This window comes from Lepidochelys kempii, chromosome 7 (genome assembly GCF_965140285.1).
Source record: "Lepidochelys kempii isolate rLepKem1 chromosome 7, rLepKem1.hap1, whole genome shotgun sequence".
Lineage (NCBI taxonomy): Eukaryota > Metazoa > Chordata > Testudines > Cheloniidae > Lepidochelys > Lepidochelys kempii.
In genome coordinates, this window is record NC_136386.1 from 19,675,833 (window position 1) to 19,695,873 (window position 20,041).

At 41.9% G+C, this 20,041-nt stretch overlaps 1 protein-coding gene across 8 annotated transcripts in view; it reads right to left on the minus strand.

The window, feature by feature from the left end:
* NR2C2 (nuclear receptor subfamily 2 group C member 2) overlaps nucleotides 1-20,041 on the minus strand; it is a 66,338-nt gene that overhangs the window by 15,338 nt on the left and 30,959 nt on the right. For 4 of the 8 annotated variants that reach the window (XM_073351281.2, XM_073351279.2, XM_073351280.2 and 1 more), the window contains 9 exons: nucleotides 19,802-19,904; nucleotides 18,142-18,321; nucleotides 15,300-15,447; nucleotides 10,625-10,718; nucleotides 9,766-9,899; nucleotides 8,032-8,209; nucleotides 5,988-6,109; nucleotides 5,336-5,475; nucleotides 6-143 (listed from right to left, as the gene is read on the minus strand). In XM_073351281.2, coding sequence (XP_073207382.1) covers nucleotides 6-143; nucleotides 5,336-5,475; nucleotides 5,988-6,109; nucleotides 8,032-8,209; nucleotides 9,766-9,899; nucleotides 10,625-10,718; nucleotides 15,300-15,447; nucleotides 18,142-18,321; nucleotides 19,802-19,904 — 1,237 coding nt within the window. Of the gene's footprint in view, nucleotides 1-5; nucleotides 144-3,895; nucleotides 3,986-5,335; nucleotides 5,476-5,987; nucleotides 6,110-8,031; nucleotides 8,210-9,765; nucleotides 9,900-10,624; nucleotides 10,719-15,299; nucleotides 15,448-18,141; nucleotides 18,322-19,801; nucleotides 19,905-20,041 lie in introns of those variants that run through there. The other 4 variants (XM_073351283.2, XM_073351284.1, XM_073351285.1 and 1 more) reach the window with 3 other exon arrangements.

Consider the following 20,041-nt stretch of genomic DNA (forward strand, 5'->3'; position numbering starts at 1 on the left):
CTTACCAGGGCTAAAGAGGACTATAGCTTTAAGGTATGCATATTCATATCCATCAATATCAAGCTTGGCCATGCTGTTACAGAACTCCTGAAGTTTCCAGATGTGTTCCATGACTTGCTTTATTCTGTCTCCGGAAAGCTTATCTACAAATAGACATTACATACTCTCTTAAGAGAGTTCAAATACATTTGAAAAATTAATGAAACCAACACCCATCCCCTTTATAGGAATAGATCAAATGAAATTTTAAACCTTCTGAATTGTACTATAAACTTTTTTTGACCATATAAAAATATATCGTGCATGAATTAATACTCATGGCAGTGAGGACTGAGGATCTAATAAACTGAGTCAGGCACAGTACTGGCAAACATAATGCAATGTTTTTCCACAAAGGTCTGCCAATATATCTAAATCCTAACCAGCAACACCCATGTTATTCTGATGATGAGCCTCTCCTAAGCAGAATGTGCTGACTGGTGCTATAAATTAAACTGGGGTTCTGGGGAGGTGGACAAAAGTAAGAGATTAGGTGAAGACTACCATATTACCTTATTGTAACTTGTGACCCAATCGGGAGTCAGTCTGGCTGTCCGGAAGTGAAAGGCTAATGCAATATGACTGTGCCACCTTTTTCCATATCTGTTCCTTTAGAAATAAACTGTTTGTTCACTATAGTATGTACCCTTTTCCCCTCTTGTGGAGTAGAATTAACTCGGTTACACACAGGTTGATCCCTCAGCCTTTCATATTACCATGTCCTTTGTGTTGGCTTCATCTCCTTTCTGTTTAAAAATGTTTATTTGAAAAGTGCTACACCAATTATGAATTTTCTAAAATTTCACAGTTTTAGTTGAGCCTTAAGAGGAGATATATGAGGGGCACTGTGTTTCAGGAAGCATTAGCTAAAAAAGGGAAGAAAAGACTCCTACTTTGGTAAGAAAATGAGAAACAGTTTTCCTTTTCCCCTTCCCCCAACTGTATATTTATAGACCAGTCAAAGAAATATGACAGATAGAAACATGAGATTATATTAAGACAGATATCTGGACACATGATTTCCATTCACTAACTTCATCAAGATAAGTCAGGTCAAGAAACCTACCATGTATGAAACTTTTCAGCTGAAAAAATACAAATTAAAAGAACTTTACTCCATGCATGACCTCTAATACTTATATTTCATATCATTATAACTTAAGTATTTTTGCCTTCATCTGTACTGCTAATGGCTGCATAGATTTGCTTAGCCCTGTGTGTCTTAAATTGGATTTTTGATGCAATTTAGGATAACTGTATATTTTTTCTGCAACCGCAATAAAAAATTGAAAAGAAAAAAAACTAGACATTTTTACATAATGTCTTGAAAACAAGAATGAAAATACAATAAAATTTCTAAGATAGATAAACGTTGATTCTGGTATTGCGATTATTCAGGGTGATACGGGTGCTACCACATTTTTATTTTTTTAATGTATGGGAAACAATAGTGCAAAAGTACACAGGGAAAACAGCTGGAATTCTAGTTTCCCAGAATGGTTACAACACTCATAAATTTCTAGTGTTTTGTCTTCACCATTTTAAAATAATAATACAAAACTTAACTTGATACCCTTACTTTAGTACCTTGGAGTGACATAACATGACCTTATATAGAACCAAATACTTTTCTCAATGCAAATCCCAAGTAACAAGGCTAGGTACTGACTGAGGAGGTGTGGAAGGGTCAGGGCTGAAGATGGAATTCTTTTCACTCAGGCTATGGAATAGTAAAGCCACCTTATGGCTCCTGCAACTGCTGTAACCTCCAACCCCTTACAGGGCATTAACCTAATCCTTCATCTTCAAGGCCCCCTCCACTCTCAGATGCAGAGAAACCTGAAGGGCATACTCTTCAGGGAATGCAGGGTATTCAAGCCCCCCCTCCATGGCCTCTTCACATCATGCCCCTCTCCCTGTGCACTAGAGCAGGGGTTCTCAACCTTTTGCTTTTTGAGGCCCCCCACAACATGATATAAACACTCCATGGCCCACCTGTGCCACAACAACTGATTTTCTGCATATAAAAGCCAGGGTCGGCGGTAGCGGGGTAGCAAGCAGGGCAATTGCTTGGGGCTCCATGCCACAGGGCCCCCGCAGAGCTAAGTTGCTCAGACTTTGGCTTCAGCCCCAGGTGGCAGAGCTCAGGGCCCTGGGCTTCAGCCCCATGCAGTAGGGCTTAGGCTTTCTGCCCTGGGCCCCAGTGAGTCTAACGCTGGCCCTACTTGGAGGACCCCCAGAAACCTGCTTGCGGCCCCCCAGGGGGCCCCAGACCCCTGGTTGAGAACCATTGCAGTAGAACACCACCAGTTATGTTGTGTTGTGTTTTGAGGGGCTGGTTTTGGGGCTGGATTTGCCAACGATTATTAGGTTTGAACGGATTACATTTTAAATCAGTAAGTGCTGTAATTGCTGATTTTCCCCTTCCAGACATACCTTCCCCCCTCTCCCCAAACCAAGCAAAAAAACTCATGAAAAAAATGCACATTGTTGATAACTGAAATGTATTGTGGTAGAAATTAAAAATATATAACATATTGCACCTTTGGGCAAACCTTTTGGGCAAACCTTGGGCAAACCTTTTGGCCTTAGGGCACATCTGGGTGGGGAAACTGTATGCAGGGCCATGAATGTAGGGCTGGGGCAAGGAGTTGGGGTGCAGGAGGGGTGTGGAGTGCAGGAGAGGGCTCAGGGTAGGGGTTGGGGTGTGGCAGGGGTTCAGGGTGTGGACTCTGGCCTGGTGCCGCTTACCTCAAGCAGCACCGGGGTGGCAGTGGTGCGCAGTGGGGCTAAGGCAGACTCCTTGCCTGTCCTGGCCCTGCACTGCTCCTGGAACTGGCCAGCATGGCCGTCAGTGGCTCCTGAGGGTGGGTGGGGCAGACGGCTCCACCGTGCACTACCCTTGCTGTGGGTACCACCCCCATAGCTCCCACTGGCCGCAGTTCCCCGTTCCTGGCCAATGGGAACTGCGGGGAGCAGTGCCTGCAGGTGAGGGCAACGCATGGAGCTCTCTGCCCTCCCCCCACAGGGGCCGCAGGGACATGGTGCCGGCTGCTTCCAGGAGTGGCGTGGGGCCAGGGCAGGCAGGGAGCCTGCCTTAGTCCCACTGCGCCATGGGGCTGGCAATCCCGCGGGCTGGATTGAAAGCCTTGATGGGCCGGGTCTGGCCCACGGGCCGTAGTTTGCCATCTCCTGCTAAGACAGTTTGTACGCTATGGCTGTCAGTTTATTATTAAGAAATTTTAGTGACAGGATTTAAAAATGATGTGACAGATTCTGTGCTCAGCTTTCAAGAAGCACCCATAGAAGGCACAGCCCAGGAAGAGGAGTGGCAAAGGTGGCTTTAATACGTTTTTTTACTGCCTAGATTCTGAACTGGCTGGTGGCAAGAGTGGCTCCTGGAATATATTAGAACAGCCTCAGGAGCTGCTCTAATTTACAGCAGCTACTTCAGAGCTGCAACTGCAGTTGACCTCTGCAGCTCCTGTATCCTCCTCATTGATGTAATGCAGGGAAGGGTAAAAAGAATGTTCAGTGAACATAGTCACAGATCCCTTGGTTTTGCTTCTCCATCATCCCCTCAAAACCCCATGGTGTGCTGGGATCTAATATAGAGCACACAGAATCCTGACCCCTTTGTGTGCTGCCCTCACATAAACAGTGGAATTACATCAGTTCCATTGTATCTAAAGGCTTTCCACACCATGGAAGAATCCTTCCAAGAAAAACTATGATTATTAATGAGGGTAAATCATTTGAGGTTTGCCTATCTTGAACTGTGACTATTTTCTGCAGTCACCTTGAAACTATGTTTTCATGGTTTACGTAGATTTTAAAAACGTATTTATCTTTGTACCTTCATCCTGGTACTAATCCTTGCTAGTTTCATGACATATGTAGTATTCTGTAATTTTCTGGCTACATATACATCTGGTTTCTTCTACTTCTGTAAGTAAAGATAAATTGTATTTGCACACTTTAGGCTGTCACTACTGATTTTTTTTTTCTGCAGACAAAATAATTTCCCCCATTTATAAAAAAAAGAAAAGTTACCCATATCAATCATATTAATTTGCATAACCCTCCCTGTAAAAAAAGCCAGTTGTACCAGATCATCCTCCATTCTAGAGATAAAAATTAGCAGGTTAACACAGAATCAAAAAAGATACCTATCTTCTTAAGGACGCCAGAGGCAGTTTGTTTTGAGCTTTTTGATATAACTTTGTGACACAGCCATTAATTAATTATTAAACATTTATATTTTGGTAGTGTGATATACTTGCAGTAATAATTGTGCAGTGATGGTCAGCAACTATTTCAAAAGTGTAACTGTAACCAACTTGTGGTGGGCGTGTATGTTTCATCACCTCCAGCAAAGAAAAATACTCATATGAAATTCTAGGATGGGAGGAAAACTCTATGGTGTGTACTCTACAGTGCTTCCTTTGAATTCTTCTGTTGGATGTGCAGGATTTCAGCCCATATCTTGAGAAATCTGCTGGACATGAAAGGGCATCTATGCTAAAACCCTGTATCAGCACACTACAGTGCCCTTCTAAGCTTCTTTAGCTCCCGTTCTGCCTCTGTGCTGCCAGAGACCCCCGCGTTGGGGCTTCCTTTGGAACTCTCCATAAACGCAGTTCACAGAAAAGTTAATGTAGCTTTGAGATGCATCAGCTTTTTTTGTAGACTCACAGCTGGATAAAAGGGAGGAAGGAGAGATACTGTGTGTGTCCCCTCTAGCCTGGGCCCCACCCCATGTTTTGATCTCTAGAGTTATGTCTACACTACCATGGTAAATTGATTGACGCTACGCAACTCCAGCTACGTGAATAAAGTAGCTGGAATCGATATACCTTACGTCGAGTTACCGCAGGGTCTACACTACAGGGGGTCGATGGGAGAAACTCTCCCGTTGACTTACCTTATTCTTCTCGGGTAGAGTACAGGGGTCAAGTGGAGAGTGATCTGCTGTCGATTTGGCGGGTCTTCACTAGACCCACTAAATCGACCGCCGGTGGATTGATCTCAGAGCCTCGATCCCGCTGTAGTGTAGATGTAGCCTAGAACTATGGAGAGCTCTTTGTGAAGTTGGTGAGATTGATTCCCACATCCCGTGCAGGAACAGTGGAGGGTTCCTTCTGTGTTTGGATCTCAGGGGGAACAATACCTGTTCCCCCTTGGAAAATACTTTGTGAAAAAAAATGTACAGACACAGGTTTTTAACTCTTTACTGCTGAAAGCAGCACATGCCTGCCTAACATTTACCTAATATCTAGCGTGACCTAACACATACCTTCCTGTATGCTGTTCTGCAGGTGGTTGACGATAGCTGCTAGGATAGTAGACAGACTCATCACCTGTGCACACTGTGCTAGGCCTAAGGTAAACAGTTCATTCCAGCAGGCACGAACTAGGCTTGTGTTACAGTCCTGTCTATAAAGACACAAATCAAACAAACAATTCTAGCAAGTATTAAACTCATGTTGGTATTATCCTGTAGATCTGACGTGTAAAATTATGGTTATAAATTATAATGATAGTATTCTGGGCATCTTAGTAACAGGCAGATATTGACAAATTACAGAAATTAAAAAAACAGCAACAAAAATGGTTGGGGCTGGATGCATTGGCTATGAGAAATGATTACAGATTATCTGCAAAATGGAGATACTGCTACTTAGAGTTGCCAAGTTATATGTCCAAAAATTAGTTGCTTGCTTTTGACTCAATTTCACAATACAGCCTCATTACCCACTATAATGCCAAGTATCATTAGTCATCTTGTTTTTCATAGTCTTAAAAATGTAGAAAAATGCTGTATAATGTCTATACATTTTAAACAATTTATTATAAATTAATTAACTTTATCTTTTAAAAATCCACGCAGTTGCAAAATGTTCAGCTTAATACTTAAATAATCACTCAATAGAAAAATATTCACTCACCCAAGTGCTTGAAAAGCAGGGATAGATCTAGCCCAGTGCATTGAGAGGAAAAGCAGTCGTGATGCTGACTCACAGATGTAATGTACATTAAGGTACTCTGGCATTGGACTAGGCATTGTTAGCTGCACGGAAATAAGAGTACAGTATAGTCTGTACAGGTCAGACATAAATCAATGTTTATTATGAATGAAATAAATTTGAATAAAAACATGCAATCTGCATTCAGAGTCTTTTGCTGAAAACTGTCATTTATCATGAAGTTAGATTAGTAAAACTTCAGCACATAACTTAGTAGTAGTGGTAAATAGAACAGGCTGGGAATGGGGAGGTGTGAAAGGAATAATATGGGAAACCAAATGGGATGGTTACTTTAAAAGTATTTTAGTATTAATTCAATAACACTTATCCCTGAATTTTCATTGCAGCATGCAGCATTATTAGCTTCAGAATTACTATAAAATTGATGAGAATCAGGTCTTAAACTAAGTGCAATTCTTTAAAATTACAACTTATTTAAAATCTATACTGTTCTGGCAAAGCCATGCCATATGAATCTACACTTGCAAAAAACACAAATTTACTTGAAGTACACAGACTACCTTTCCTATACATTGTTTATTTCACTATCTTGATGATTTTTATCTGCTTAAAGGAAATGCACTTTGGCAGAAAGAAGGAAAATCCTTACTGGTTTCTCCCATACAATACATCTAAAAGATGTTCTTGCTCAAATTCACTTGAAGATACAGCTGCTTCAAAGTGCAATCCCACAACTACAGTTCATCAAATCACGACCATCAAGAACATAGTTGTAATCCTTAAAAAATGGCCCAAATTTTAACATACTTGATGTGAGGATGCCTCAAACAACCAAAGTCAAGAGTTCAAAATAATTTTTAGTAACAATGTATATGAATTACACATCTGATATTATTTGTTATATTTAACACTAAAAGTGATTCACAGTAGTACTATATGTAAGATCTAAATCTAAAACAAACATCATCCCACTGTCAACTGAAAGGTCCCAATGAGACTGCATATGCAGTGCTCAAGGATACAGAATGCAAGGGAAATGTGGAAATCTTTTATTATGTCCTTAACAACAATAGCTAGTGTCAAGGTTCCTTTCCCACTCTGAACTCTGGGGTACAGATATGGGGACCCGCATGAAAGACCCCCTAAGCTTATTTCTACCAGCTTAGGTTAAAAACTTCCCCAAGGCACAAAATCTTTGCCTTTGGACTAGGGTATGCTGCCACCACCAAGCGCTTTAACAAAGAACCAGGGAACAGGACCACTTGGAGTTTCTCTTCCCCCACAATCCCTCCAAGCCCTTATATCCCCTTTCCTGGGGAGGCCTGAGAATAAACAAGTTGAACACAGACCAGCTTGGGTTTCTTAGGATCCTAAGAACCCAATCAGATTCTTAAAAAACAGAACTTTATTAGAAGAACAAAACAAAGATAAAAGAAACACTCTGTAAGATTAGAATGGAAGATATTCTCACAGGCAGTCAGATTCAAAACAGAGAGAATCCCTCTAGGTAAAACCTTAAGTTACAAAAAGACATAAAACCAGGAATACACATTTCCTCCAGCACAGCGAATTTACAAGCCAAAACAAAGAAAACCTAATGCATTTTCTAGCTAGATTACTTACTAACTTTACAGGAGTTGGAGGGTTTGCATCCTTGATCTGTTCCCGGCAAAGGTACACACACACACAGACAGACAGACAAAAGCCTTTTTCCCCCACTCCAGATTTGAAAGTATCTTGTCCCCTCATTGGTCATTTTGGGTCAGGTGCCAGCAAGGTTACCTTAGCTTCTCAACCCTTTACAGGTGAAAGGATTTTGCCTGTGGCCAGGAGGGATTTTATAGCACTGTATACAGAAAGGTGGTTACCCTTCCCTTTATATTTATGACAACTAATGTACTAGACAATACTGACTTCTGCAAAATACAACAATAGAAGAAAAACATGATACTAAAATCATTCCAGATTACGTCTTTGCCAAAAGGATATTTCAGGAAGCACTCACCTTAAATGTGACATGTGTATCTGTAAGTAGGGGTCCTTCCACTTCAATGATTGGTGTTGACTGATCTCTGCTGATTACATGAATATTCCCTCCTCCTGTAGGATCCATCCCATCTGCCAAGTTCTGAGCTACTGTGCCATCTGTGGTATTAAGTGCTTTAGCCAAAGTATCAAATGCCCTGCAAATAAATGAAGAAACAATGCAAGTTTATTTCCTTACAACCATTAACACATTTGGAGTAGAGGGCAAATCAAACACTACATGTTTTTCCATCTAGAAGATGAGCCAGAAACTTTTTTGGTACAGATTCTGGGCCATATTCTCCAATACATTCTGGTCTTTTACTCTGCTCAGGCAGTGCGAAGGGGCCAGGCAGGTTCTGGCCATATATGTCTGATGGAAAATTCCCTTGCAGAGGGGAATTCTCCCCTGGCATAAGCCCTGCACCAGCTGTTCTTTCCTACTCTAGTAACGGTGGCTCCTGCATTGCTCACCCACCTTCCCCTTTCTCACCTTGAGGCTTCATTACAAGGATCCTCCACTGGCATAAGATCTCTTAGGGATGTTATGGGAATGGCATATATTTCAGCAGCCCCTAGGTTTCTTTCTAACTAAAATTGCAGCTAGGCCAGTGCAAAATCAGGAAAATGCAAACAGCTCCTTGAGGTTACCCCACAACTCTTCTCCCATAATGACTGGAGCTCAGACTTTGAGGAGAATTGAGCCCATTTCATACTCATATTCACGTTATGGTATTTCATAATGCTGTTATGCAACTATTTTCCAAGCAATCTGTTTATAAGTTAACTATTTATTCCTTGGGACCAAGATTTAAAAGTATATAGTTGGTATCAGCAGAAGCAGCCGGGTGCTCTGCACTTTTAAAAATCAGTTAGCTTATTTAGGAGCCTAAATATAGCTTCTACTTTTAAAAATCTTATCCTAGGAACCTGTATGGAAAAGATGGGATAAAATCCAAATTTTTCCTGTTTTCATACATTAGCATTACATATTATCGTTTTTGAGGGGAAAAAAACCAATTAAAAAAATGGAGCTGCAAGATTTTACTTCCCTGTTTCCTGATTTTGAAATAAACAAAAGAGATTGAGATCACTTTGGAGAGCTAGGGTTCAAATTCTGCCTTGCATTGCCATAAAAGACAAGGTTTGTTGATCTCAACCTAATCCCAATTTTTTCCATATTACAAACCACACTGTCAGCCTTGTCCTAGGGAAAATTTAAGAGTAAATCTGGAGACATTAAAGGCCAGGACTGAAGTTCATGACAATTGTCTGGGAGAAGCTTGCACACCATCTGCCTGTACTATACTTGACACAGCACTGTAGCTATTATTTCCTTACTTTCACAAACACTACACACACACATGCACACTCAAAGTAAAAAACTGAAATAACACAAAACTGTTACTGATTTTCAGCATTTTTGAAGGAAATATATTTTTGTGTCACAAACCAGTTATCTTTTCCTGTAACTTATTAAATATGAAATACAACCCTGCTTTATTATACTGCATTTGTTACTAAATAGGGGAGAGCATCTATAACAGTAACATGAATGAAAGGAGTTCTTCAGAGTCACAGAAGTTCAGGTTGATGTCAGCAGCCAAACCATTAATGAAATTATACAGTGAGTTAAAAAGGTCATTACTAGTGTGGCATGAACCTATAATGTATAGGTTCACCTTCCAAATAAGCTGCTAATATAAATTCATACCGAGTGATCTCACTGGCAGATTGATCCTCTTGTTGGATTTCAGAAGTATCTCCATTATTAAGTGACTCACTAAGGCTGGCAAGGGACGTTACAACATTTGCCAGTGTTCCTAAAGCACCCTGACTTGTCTCAGCCTACAAAGAAAGAAACCATATTAATGGATCAAAATTATATATAGTTAGGTGAAATGCTGTATGTAATCTCTTGATAATTATTAAATCCTGTGTATCTCCTTCCTCTGTTCCCACATAGGTTTCACTTCCTCCTGAATATCCACAGTGAAGGACAGTGGCTGACATTTGGGTAAGGGTGATCATTAAATTCGCCAAAACTTTTCCTCCTGACTTCTGATGTGTATTTTTGTGATGGATCAACTACAGGGTTATCAACCTAAATTCATGCATAATTATATCCGGGGGAAAAAAGTACATCCCACTGAATCAGATAAGCTGAAGATGGAAAAGATCTTCTAGATCATCCGTTCTCTCTCTCCTTAAATATAGGATTTGTTTCAGCGCACTGTGGTATTATCACCTCAGACTACATGTTACAGAAAGGCAACAACAACTTCAGGGCTGCCTGCAGCAGCCTCCCCCCACTCCATCTTCTTCCTCAGGGGACAATAATCAGTGAGTGAATCCCCACAGACAGAGCCAGTAGACCTGCCACTTGTTGCACTGTGGTGGTCTCTCCAATTCCTAATGCCCTCTACCTCTTTGCAGTGGAACAGCAAATGTTCGGCTGAGGTAAGGACCTTTTGTGACTGTAAAGGGGTCAGAAGGATTTCTTTTTAAAAACATACCCAAAATAATTTAGTAAATAAAATGTAAGATTTGTAAAAAAATGAAAGGAATATTACCTTGGAGTCTGTAGCTAGCAGGACTGTACCATCATCCCGTATCAAAGGCTGCTGAATATTCACAAGCATTCCTGGATCAAGAAGACCTGTTGACCTGTTCAGAAATGTAAAGAATCTAAGAGGGAACCTATTTCAGTGCAGTATAATGAGGATTACTTTTATTGGGCTTTCCATTTTTGATGTTGAGAATTCATCCATCAGAATTTAGTCCTGCTGAAAACTATTTCCAAAAAATAGTTTGTATCCTGGAAGAAACTGCACTTTAACTAGAGGGTTGGTGATTTTGCCACAGCAAATTAATGCCTTTCTTTCTTTTGCTAAAGTGCTGGTGATTTCTCAACCTGATTTTCCGCTCATTAGCTTTTTGATTTGATTTCTTCTGTCATGCTGGCAGGTGTCGTCTTCTTCATTACAACCAGTAAGCCATTATTAGCTATGTAAATTGCATGGCACTTCACAGAGGATCATGCCCCAAGTAAACGGCATTCCAAGTGAGACAGGGCAAAGCCAAGGATCATATCAGATGAAGAAGTGTGGTAGGAAAGAACAATGTTTACATAAAACCACATATCCCAATTTTACTTAAATCTTTGTCCTTCTCTTACCATGCCCCTTGTCTAATGTTCTTTCTCCATACCTAACTTAGGGCTTGATCTATGAAGTGCTTTGTAGTCAAATAGTATAATTATGATGTATTTGTTACTTATATAGCATGATAGGTTTGAATAGCACAATATAGACGAATAATGCATGACAGATTCAGGCCTCAGGGAGTTTATCATCTCAGGGCCGGGCACTGAGATGGTAAACTCTCTGAGGCAGGAACCTGTCATGCATTTTTCAACTGTGTTATGTCATGCAAACGAATGGTTCTATATAAATAACAAATACATGATATTAATAATAATACTTACTGATTGCAATGTGGTTATTAGGGCTGTGAAGGAGAACACATCTTGCCTGTGCAACAGAAAAAATATAAAAGAACAAAATGTCTTTGACCGCAGTATTTATCAGATACTTAGGGTATGTCTACACTATGAAATTAGGTTGAATTTATAGAAGTTGATTTTTTAGAAAGCGATTTTATAGTTGATTGTGTGTGTCCCCACACTAATGCACTAAGCGCATTAAGTCGGCGGAGTGCGTCCACAGTACTGAGACTAGCGTCAACTTTTGGAGCGTTGCACTGTGGGTAGCTATCCCACAGTTCCCGCAGTCTCCGCCGCCCATTGGAATACTGGGCTAAGCTCCCAATGCTTGATGAGGCAAAAACATTGTCGCGGGTGGTTTTGGGCACATGTCGTCAGCCGGCCCTCCCTCCGTGAAAGCAACGGCAAACAATTGTTTCGAGCCTTTTTTCCGTGCGGGTGCCATACTGCTTTCAGCAGATGGTGCAGTAGGACTGCTAACCGTCGTCGTCATCCACCGCTTCCACTGCCACTCTGCTCTCCCGATGCTATGAATCCACTTCGCAGGTCCTCTATATGACTGTCATCATCTACCACTTCTGCTGCCACTCTGCTCTCCCGGTGGTCTTGCAGGGCCGCTTCTGCTGCAACTCTGCTCGGCTGCTCTTGTCTTGCCATACCCCGGCAAGTGTGCAGCCCGCTCAGCTGTTGTGTCCTGGCAGCAGACGGTGCAGTAGGTCTGCAAAACTGGTCATCCAACCACCGCTTCCCCTGCAGACACCATACCACGGCAAGCATGGAGCCCGCTCAGATCACCGCAGCAGTTATGAGCATTGTAAACACCTTGCGCATTATCATGAAGTATATGCAGAACCAGAACCTGCAAAAGCAGGCGAAGAGGCGATGGCAGCGTGGTGATGAGAGTGATGAGGACATGAACACAGACGTCTTTCTCTCAAAGCACGGGTCCTGGCAATTTGGCCATCCTGGTGGCAATGGGGTAGGCTTATGCCATGGAACGCCGATTCTGGGCCCAGGAAACAAGCACAGACTGGTAGGACCGCATAGTGTTGCAGGTCTGGAATGATTTCCAGTGGCTGTGAGGCAAGGACAAGGCCACACTGCACTTCAAAACTTATTGAATGCCAGCCTTCTGTTGCTTGGGCAGTCCTCTGGAATGGAGTGGTTGGGTGCCTGGAGGACCCCCACCCAGTGTTCTTGGGCATCTAGGTGAGGAGGCTATGGAACTTGGGGAGGAGGGCGGCTGCTTACACAGGGGCTGCAGTGGCGGTCTGTGCCTTTCTTGCACCTCAACCATAAGCCGGAGCATATTAGTTTGAGCCTCCGGCAGCCTCAGCATTGCATACTGCCTCCTCTCATCATGTTGCCGCCACCTTTCCTCTTGATCCCGCCACCTGTCCTCTTGTGCGTCCCTCCTGTCCTTGCATTCATTTTGTGCTTTCCTGGACTTTGCCATTGTCTGCCTCCACGCACTCTGCTGGGCTCTTTCAGTTTGGGTGGACTGCATGAGCTCAGAGAACATTTCATTGCAAATGTGTTTTTTTCGCCTTCTTATCTGCGCTAGCCTCTGGGACAGAGATGCTAGTGGCAGCTTGAAACATTTGTAGCTGCGGGAGGGAAAAAAGGGAGAGTAAAACTGAAAAAGACATATCGGCCATTTAAAAGGAGAGGCTGATGTTTTCGGATTAACGTGCAGCACAAACCCAACTAACACCACCCCCCGGACACCCAATTCTCTCTGGGATGATCACTTCACCCCTCCCCGCACTGCATGGCGAACAGCGAGGATGATTTCTTCTCAGCCACAGGCAAACAGCCCAGCAGGGACAGCCACCTCTGAATGTCACCTTAATAAAATTCCCCTATTTCAACCAGGTGACCATGAATAATATCACTCTCCTGAGGATAACACAGAGAGATAAAGAATGGATGGAGCTTGAATGCCAGCTAACACCGGGACCACACGCTGCCATGCTTTCTTATGCAATGATTCCAGACTATGTGCTACTGGCCTGGGGTGGTAAAGTGTCCTACTATGGAGGATGCAACAAGGCTGCCCTCCCCAGAAACCTTTTGCAAAGGCTTTGGGAGTACCTCTAGGAGAGCTTCATTGAGATGTCCCTGGAGGATTTCCGCTCCATCCCCAGACACGTTAACAGACTTTTCCAGTAGCTGTACTGGCTGTGAATGCATCCTAAGTCTTCAGGGAAAATTAATAATTAAACACGCTTGCTTTTAAATTGCGTATTATATTTACAAATGTACACTCACCAGAGGTGTCTTCTCCACCTTCAAGGTCCAGGAGCCCGCCTTGGGAGGGTTGGGAAGGTATTGGCTCCAGGGTGATAAACAGTTCCTGGCTGTCGGGGAAAAAGGTTTCTCCGCTTGCCTGGGGTGCACTATCTTCAAGCTCCCCCTCCTCCTCATCTTCCTCGTCCCCAAAATCCTCATCCCTGTTGCGTGAGACTCCCTTGCAGGAGTCCACATACAGATGTGGGGTAGTTGTAGGGGCACCCCCTAGAATTGCATGCAGCTCATCATAGAAGTGGCATGTGTGGGGCTCTGACCCTGAGTGGGCGTTTGCCTCTTGGGTTTTTTGGTAGGCTTGCCTGAGTTCCTTAAGTTTCAAATGGCACTGCTGTGGGTCCCTGTGATAGCCTCTGTCCTTCATGCCATTGGAGATTTTTTCAAATATTTTGGCATTTCGTCTTTTGGAACGGAGTTCTGTTAGCACAGATTCATCTCCTCATACAGCGATCAGATCCAGTACCTCCCGTTCGGTCCATGCTGGAGCTCTTTTGCAATTCTGGGACTCCATGGTCACCTCTGCTGATGAGATCTGCACGGTCACCTGTGCTGATCAGCTTGCCACACTGGCCAAACAGGAAATGAAATTCAAAAGTTCGCGGGGCTTTTCCTGTCTACCTGGCCAGTGCATCCGAGTTGAGAGTACTGTCCAGAGCGGTCACAATGGAGCACTCTGGGATAGCTCCCGGAGGCCAATACCGTCGAATTGCGTCCACAATAACCCAAATTTGACCCGGCGATGTCGATTTCAGCGCTAATCCCCTCGTCAGGGAGGAGTACAGAAATCGATTTTAAGAGCCCATTAAGTCGACAAAAATGGCTTTGTTATGTGGACGGGTGAAGGGTTAAATCAATCTAACTCTGCTAAATTCAACCTAAACTCATAGTGTAGACCCGGGCTTAGTTTCACGCATAACACGAATGCAAATATTTAGCAGCAAATTTTCGAAGGAGCCTCCAGTCCAGCCTTCCAAACTGCTACGGCATTTTTATTTGAAGTCATTGCATATGTGAATCAGATAGTCAGATTCCTAAATGACTAAATTTTTATTGCAAATACTATCTGCTCATATTCACTGTGCTCTTGAACACAAAACTTGTACCAGAAAAAATTGTGCATACAATTGTGTCTACTTTTGAAAATGTGGCCTTTAAGCTAGACTGCTATTTTCTATCTATGTTAGGATATTATACAGTATTCATTACTGTTGTATCCAAATGTATTTCCATGCCCATTTGTTTGGAAATATCTGAACCCTCAAAGAATAACCACCATCATGTAAGAAGGAAACTTTCATTCTAGAATTGAAAAAAAGGCCATACTTTTGGGGCCTGATCCTACATCCCCCTGGAGTCCATTGTTTATAAAACTGACCCCATAAGAGCTCTAGCCTGAAGGCATTTTAAACAGACCCATTTTACACCTAAAAACTTACCGGGCCCCATCTTTATCTGCTACAAATGTTGGAGTTGCTATGAGAGGGCTTCGTAGGTCTTTCCTGATATAGATTTTTTCAGTTGAAGCTGCACAGTTGGTTGGTTTCTCCCGTTGCACATCAAAAGGCTTTCTTTCACTCTGAACCGCTGCATCAGAATAGAAAAATACAGATTTGAAAGGAAATAATTCATCCAAAAACTAAAATAAAGGAAAATCTTAAAGCAGGATTTCAGTTTGCATGAAATGTGTTGGCTCATTTCAGTTCAATGCAATATTGGAAATTCAGTATGATAACTGAAGAGACATAGGCCCCAGTGTTGCAATGCACTTAATCACGTTTATTAAATAAGAAAACAATGGGACTAATCATATTCTTGAGTGTTTTGCGGGACTGGGGTTAGAGCTTGTTACTGCATTGCATTTAACCAAGTTAAGCATTCGGGACGACACATTTTCACACTATGATTTTGAGGAAAGGAATATGTAGCTGTTAGGACCAATGATATTTCTTGAACATTTTATTTAAAAAATCAATGCTAAAATTCATAGCAGGACAGGCAGGCTGAGAGGAAATGTTTGCACTGCTATATGGCAGAAGAGCATTTAATGCCTAGGCACAGTGGATCTGTAAATGATTTAAAGGTAATGCACAAATTCTGGCCAGTTAAGAAGGTCTAGTGGGCTCCTGAAAAAATCTCTCCAGGATTAAAAATACCTCTAGTTTTAAAGTGTAGGAAAAAATACTTATTGTTCAAGGTTCTAAAAGGGATATGGATGAATCTCAAGCAAAAGAATCAGAAAACAACATTAATGTTGTGATTTTAAAGAAAATTAAATGTATCCCCTGTAACACTGGGTCATCATAGTTGAGTGGACTAAGCATGGGACTGGCAGCCAGGAGCTCCTGCCACTAATTTGCAGCATGGCTTTGGGTAAGTCATTTAACTACATAGTGCTCCCTTGAAAAATTTTCTCAAAAACTGGGATATTAAAACTGATATTCTTCACAAGGGTGTTGTGAGAATTAGTTAATGTTTGTACAACACTATATATACATATAGTGCACTACATAGAATATAAAGCACTATATAAGTACAGAGCATTACTCTACAATTATTGTACCATTCATACAGCAATCAACTATAAGGCAGTTCTTCTTCATGGCCTCATGAAACTAACTTTCTTCCAATCAAAATATAAAACCCATTGCTTTGACCTAGCCTTCCCACCTTAACAAAAATAAAATTTAGAAATAAAAAAAAAATTCCCCACTGACTGGGGATGGAGAGAAAATTATCCTAATGTCTGTTAGAAATCATAAGGCCCAGACACTAGGTTATGAACATGATATAAATACCTTGGATAGAAAGGATTTGCTGTATTGTTTATTAACATTGGATTAAGTAAAATGATTGCCAGTGCAAATAATTTACACTTATTAACCAGAAGTCTGATCCAGTGTCCACTGAAATCATTGGGCGTCTTTTCCACTGGTTGCAGTGGACCCTGGATCAACCTCTAGAAATGCAGCAGCATCTGCAGTTTGCCACTAAAAGTGGCATTAGGACATTTTAAACTGCCAGCTCAAAAGAGCCCTACAGCTGGCATAGCTGGCCATGTGAGGCCCATCCCAAAGTAGAAGGATCCTGTTATGGTGTATAGCTAGCATAACAGCTTCTCTGCCACCTGTGTCTGGCACAGAGGCCATTGCCAGTGATAAGGCAGTGGCTGGTGCTTCCCTGTGCCCCATAGATCCCAGAAGGTGTAACAGCCCCTTAGGATCATGGGCAGGCAGAGAAATTCAGAGCAGTTTTCAGACTGTTCTAATTTACATGAAGGGGGGACTGGCACACAGCTAGCCCAGGACCAAGAGAACACAAAGATGTCTTAAAGATATCTTTGCACTTCCCTCTTAAGCTGCATTGTATACTCTTTGGTGACAGCCTTTGACTCCAGGTACTTTAGAGTTAAATAATATTCACAATAAAATAATCCCAGATTTGTAAAGAAGGTATTGGAATAATATTTGCAATGAATATAAAACTTAGCTTTATGTTTTTTCTTTTAATAAAACAAATTTGGGGTAAGTACATTGTTATGCAATAGTATGCCACAAAGGTAGAGAACATTGCACCTCATCTCACAGAACATAACATGCCTTATTTAATGGGAAATCTGCACCAAGTGGGATTTATGGTACATTATTCTATAACAGGAGAAATAAATCCCAAATCTGACAGCAAAAAAAAATAATCTATCCATACACAAGAAGTTATTCCAAAATGAGGCCACAGAGTTTCAGAAGGGACTACTAGATCATCTAGTCTGACCTTCTGTGTATCACATGCCACCAACACCACCCAACATCCACACACTAAACCCAACAACCAAAACTAGACCAAAGCATTACAACCCACAGGAAACCACACAAACACATGCCACAGGCAGAAAATAGGAGTGTCATTCTCCATTACAAACAATGTACTTGTAAAATGCACTAAAAGTGAGGCGCTATCTACCCCTTCTTAGGGGATGTGATATAATATCACACATAAGAGATTGATTTCAAAGTTATTCATCACTGTAGCTTGAACTTCCTCTACAAAAGTGAACTAAATAAAAGGTTTAGAGAAGAAAATGTGAGGCAGATATTTGGGATGACAAAAATTCTGTAACAAAGATACTTCTTGATTTGTATTCAGGAAAGTATTGTGGATGTCTTAGAACTTGGTGTTTCACATGGACAGAGAGAGAAAATTGAAAATATATTTAACAGTACCGGTCGTCTACATATTTATTACTTGGTAGACAGAGTATCGGTTTGGGTAATGAACACTCACATTCCATTTTCATGCCCATCTCTAAGCATTTCTTAAGCCTACAGAACTGGCAACGATTCCGATGGTGTTTATTGATGATACAGTCCTGGTTGCTACGACAACTGTAGGTCAAATTCTTCCTTACACTCCTCTTAAAAAAACCTTTGCATCCCTCGCAACTGACAGCACCATAGTGACGACCTAAAGGAAAAGGAAATGCATGTGCAGCTCGGTTACCACAAGGAAATTATCTATATTTTTAATACCAACATTTTATTTATAGCAGGCAGAGCCTATTGACAAATCACACCTTAGATTTGTTTTATATTCTTGGTTATTCCTCATATCTGCAGGCACTGATGGTGAAAGCACTATTCTAGTCTGATGTCACAGTTTTGTTTTGCATTTCTTTCAGGAGATCCTCCAGGATCAGCCCATTTCCCACCATCCTCAAAGAGTATGCATAATGGCAACACCCACTTCTGCCCAGGACTAATGGTTCCTCTTGGAGTCCATCAGTGTAGCTACATAACTGCTAATGAAGTCACATGCATGGATACAAAATATACAAAGGATATTACATGCAAAAACGACATTAAAAGAACATTAAAGTTGCAAGTCAATCACTCAAAGCATAGAAAACTCCAGAATAAAGGTTATCCAGGGGACATTAATTCAGATTCCTTTGTGTATGCATTGTGATACTGCCTTTAATTACATGATCACATACTACTTTTTTCACAGGACTCCGCCTCATTTAGTGCATTAAATGGATGGAAAGTGTTCACTGACCAGTTGAGTTGCAAACTCCCTGCACTATACTCTCAGCCCAAGCCAGCCCAGGAAATGAAAGAGCATTGGACCCCAAACTTACTCTCAGGGACAGGAGTGGCATGTGTGTGGTCAGGCCTAATAGTTGGAGCCAGGGAGGTAGTCAGGCCTGGCGTTAAGGATCAGGACTACAGGATACACTGGGAGCACAGTTAAGAGCAGAGCTGATGTTTAGTGACAGGGATCAACAGCCGAATGCTAGAGCCAATGGGTGAGCTAGAGATGTGGTCAGGAAGCCAGGGGTGCCAACGATGGAGAAGGGCAGGGGCTGAAGCAGTCACAAGAGCAGGCTGGGCAGGAAGCAGGAACATGCGCAGCTGTGTACATGGAACACGTCGAGGACCCAGTGAGCTCTGTTGCTGTGCTAAATAATAGGCAGGTCCTCCCCTCCACCAATCAAGAAGTGCAATCAATCATGTAGCTTCCCCCCCTCCCCGGCCCCACTAGGATCAGCTGTGTCCAGTATGTTGCTAGGATACTGACCATGCTGCAGCTGGTTCCCTGGCACTTACACCCCTCACACTGCGTTGTTGCTAGCTGGTCAAAAGTGAAAGTTTTCTTGCCAATATTGGAGTTCAGACTAGTACTGGTTCAAGGAGGGTTTAACTAGTGTGATACCAAGCACAGCTTGCCATAATTATGATCAAGTATCATGTCCTTTAACTTATTTGTTCACAATTGTGTTCAAACCACAAGTATACCAGCCATAGGTGGTGATAGCTAACACATTTCTGTACTGTAAATTCATCCTCTTTTGACCAAGTCTCAATTGCTATTCTCATTATACATAAACACATCATCACTCCATCTTTACTAGTAACACATTTGTTACAAGAGTATATTTGCTTACCTGATGCTTTATCTCCACAAACAACACAATATTCTACTACTTGTGGCCGCTGGACATCAGCTTTACCCAACAAACGTTCCACTGAAGCAGAGTCTGTCACAATCTAAAACAAAATGCCAGAACAGTTCAGGTGTTGCTTTGATATATCACATCAAATCAAGCTCTAAAGAGATTTCATATTCAGATCAACTGATTGGCTTAGCGTTGCTAACTCTTGCAGGTTAGTACTTGCGATAGAAG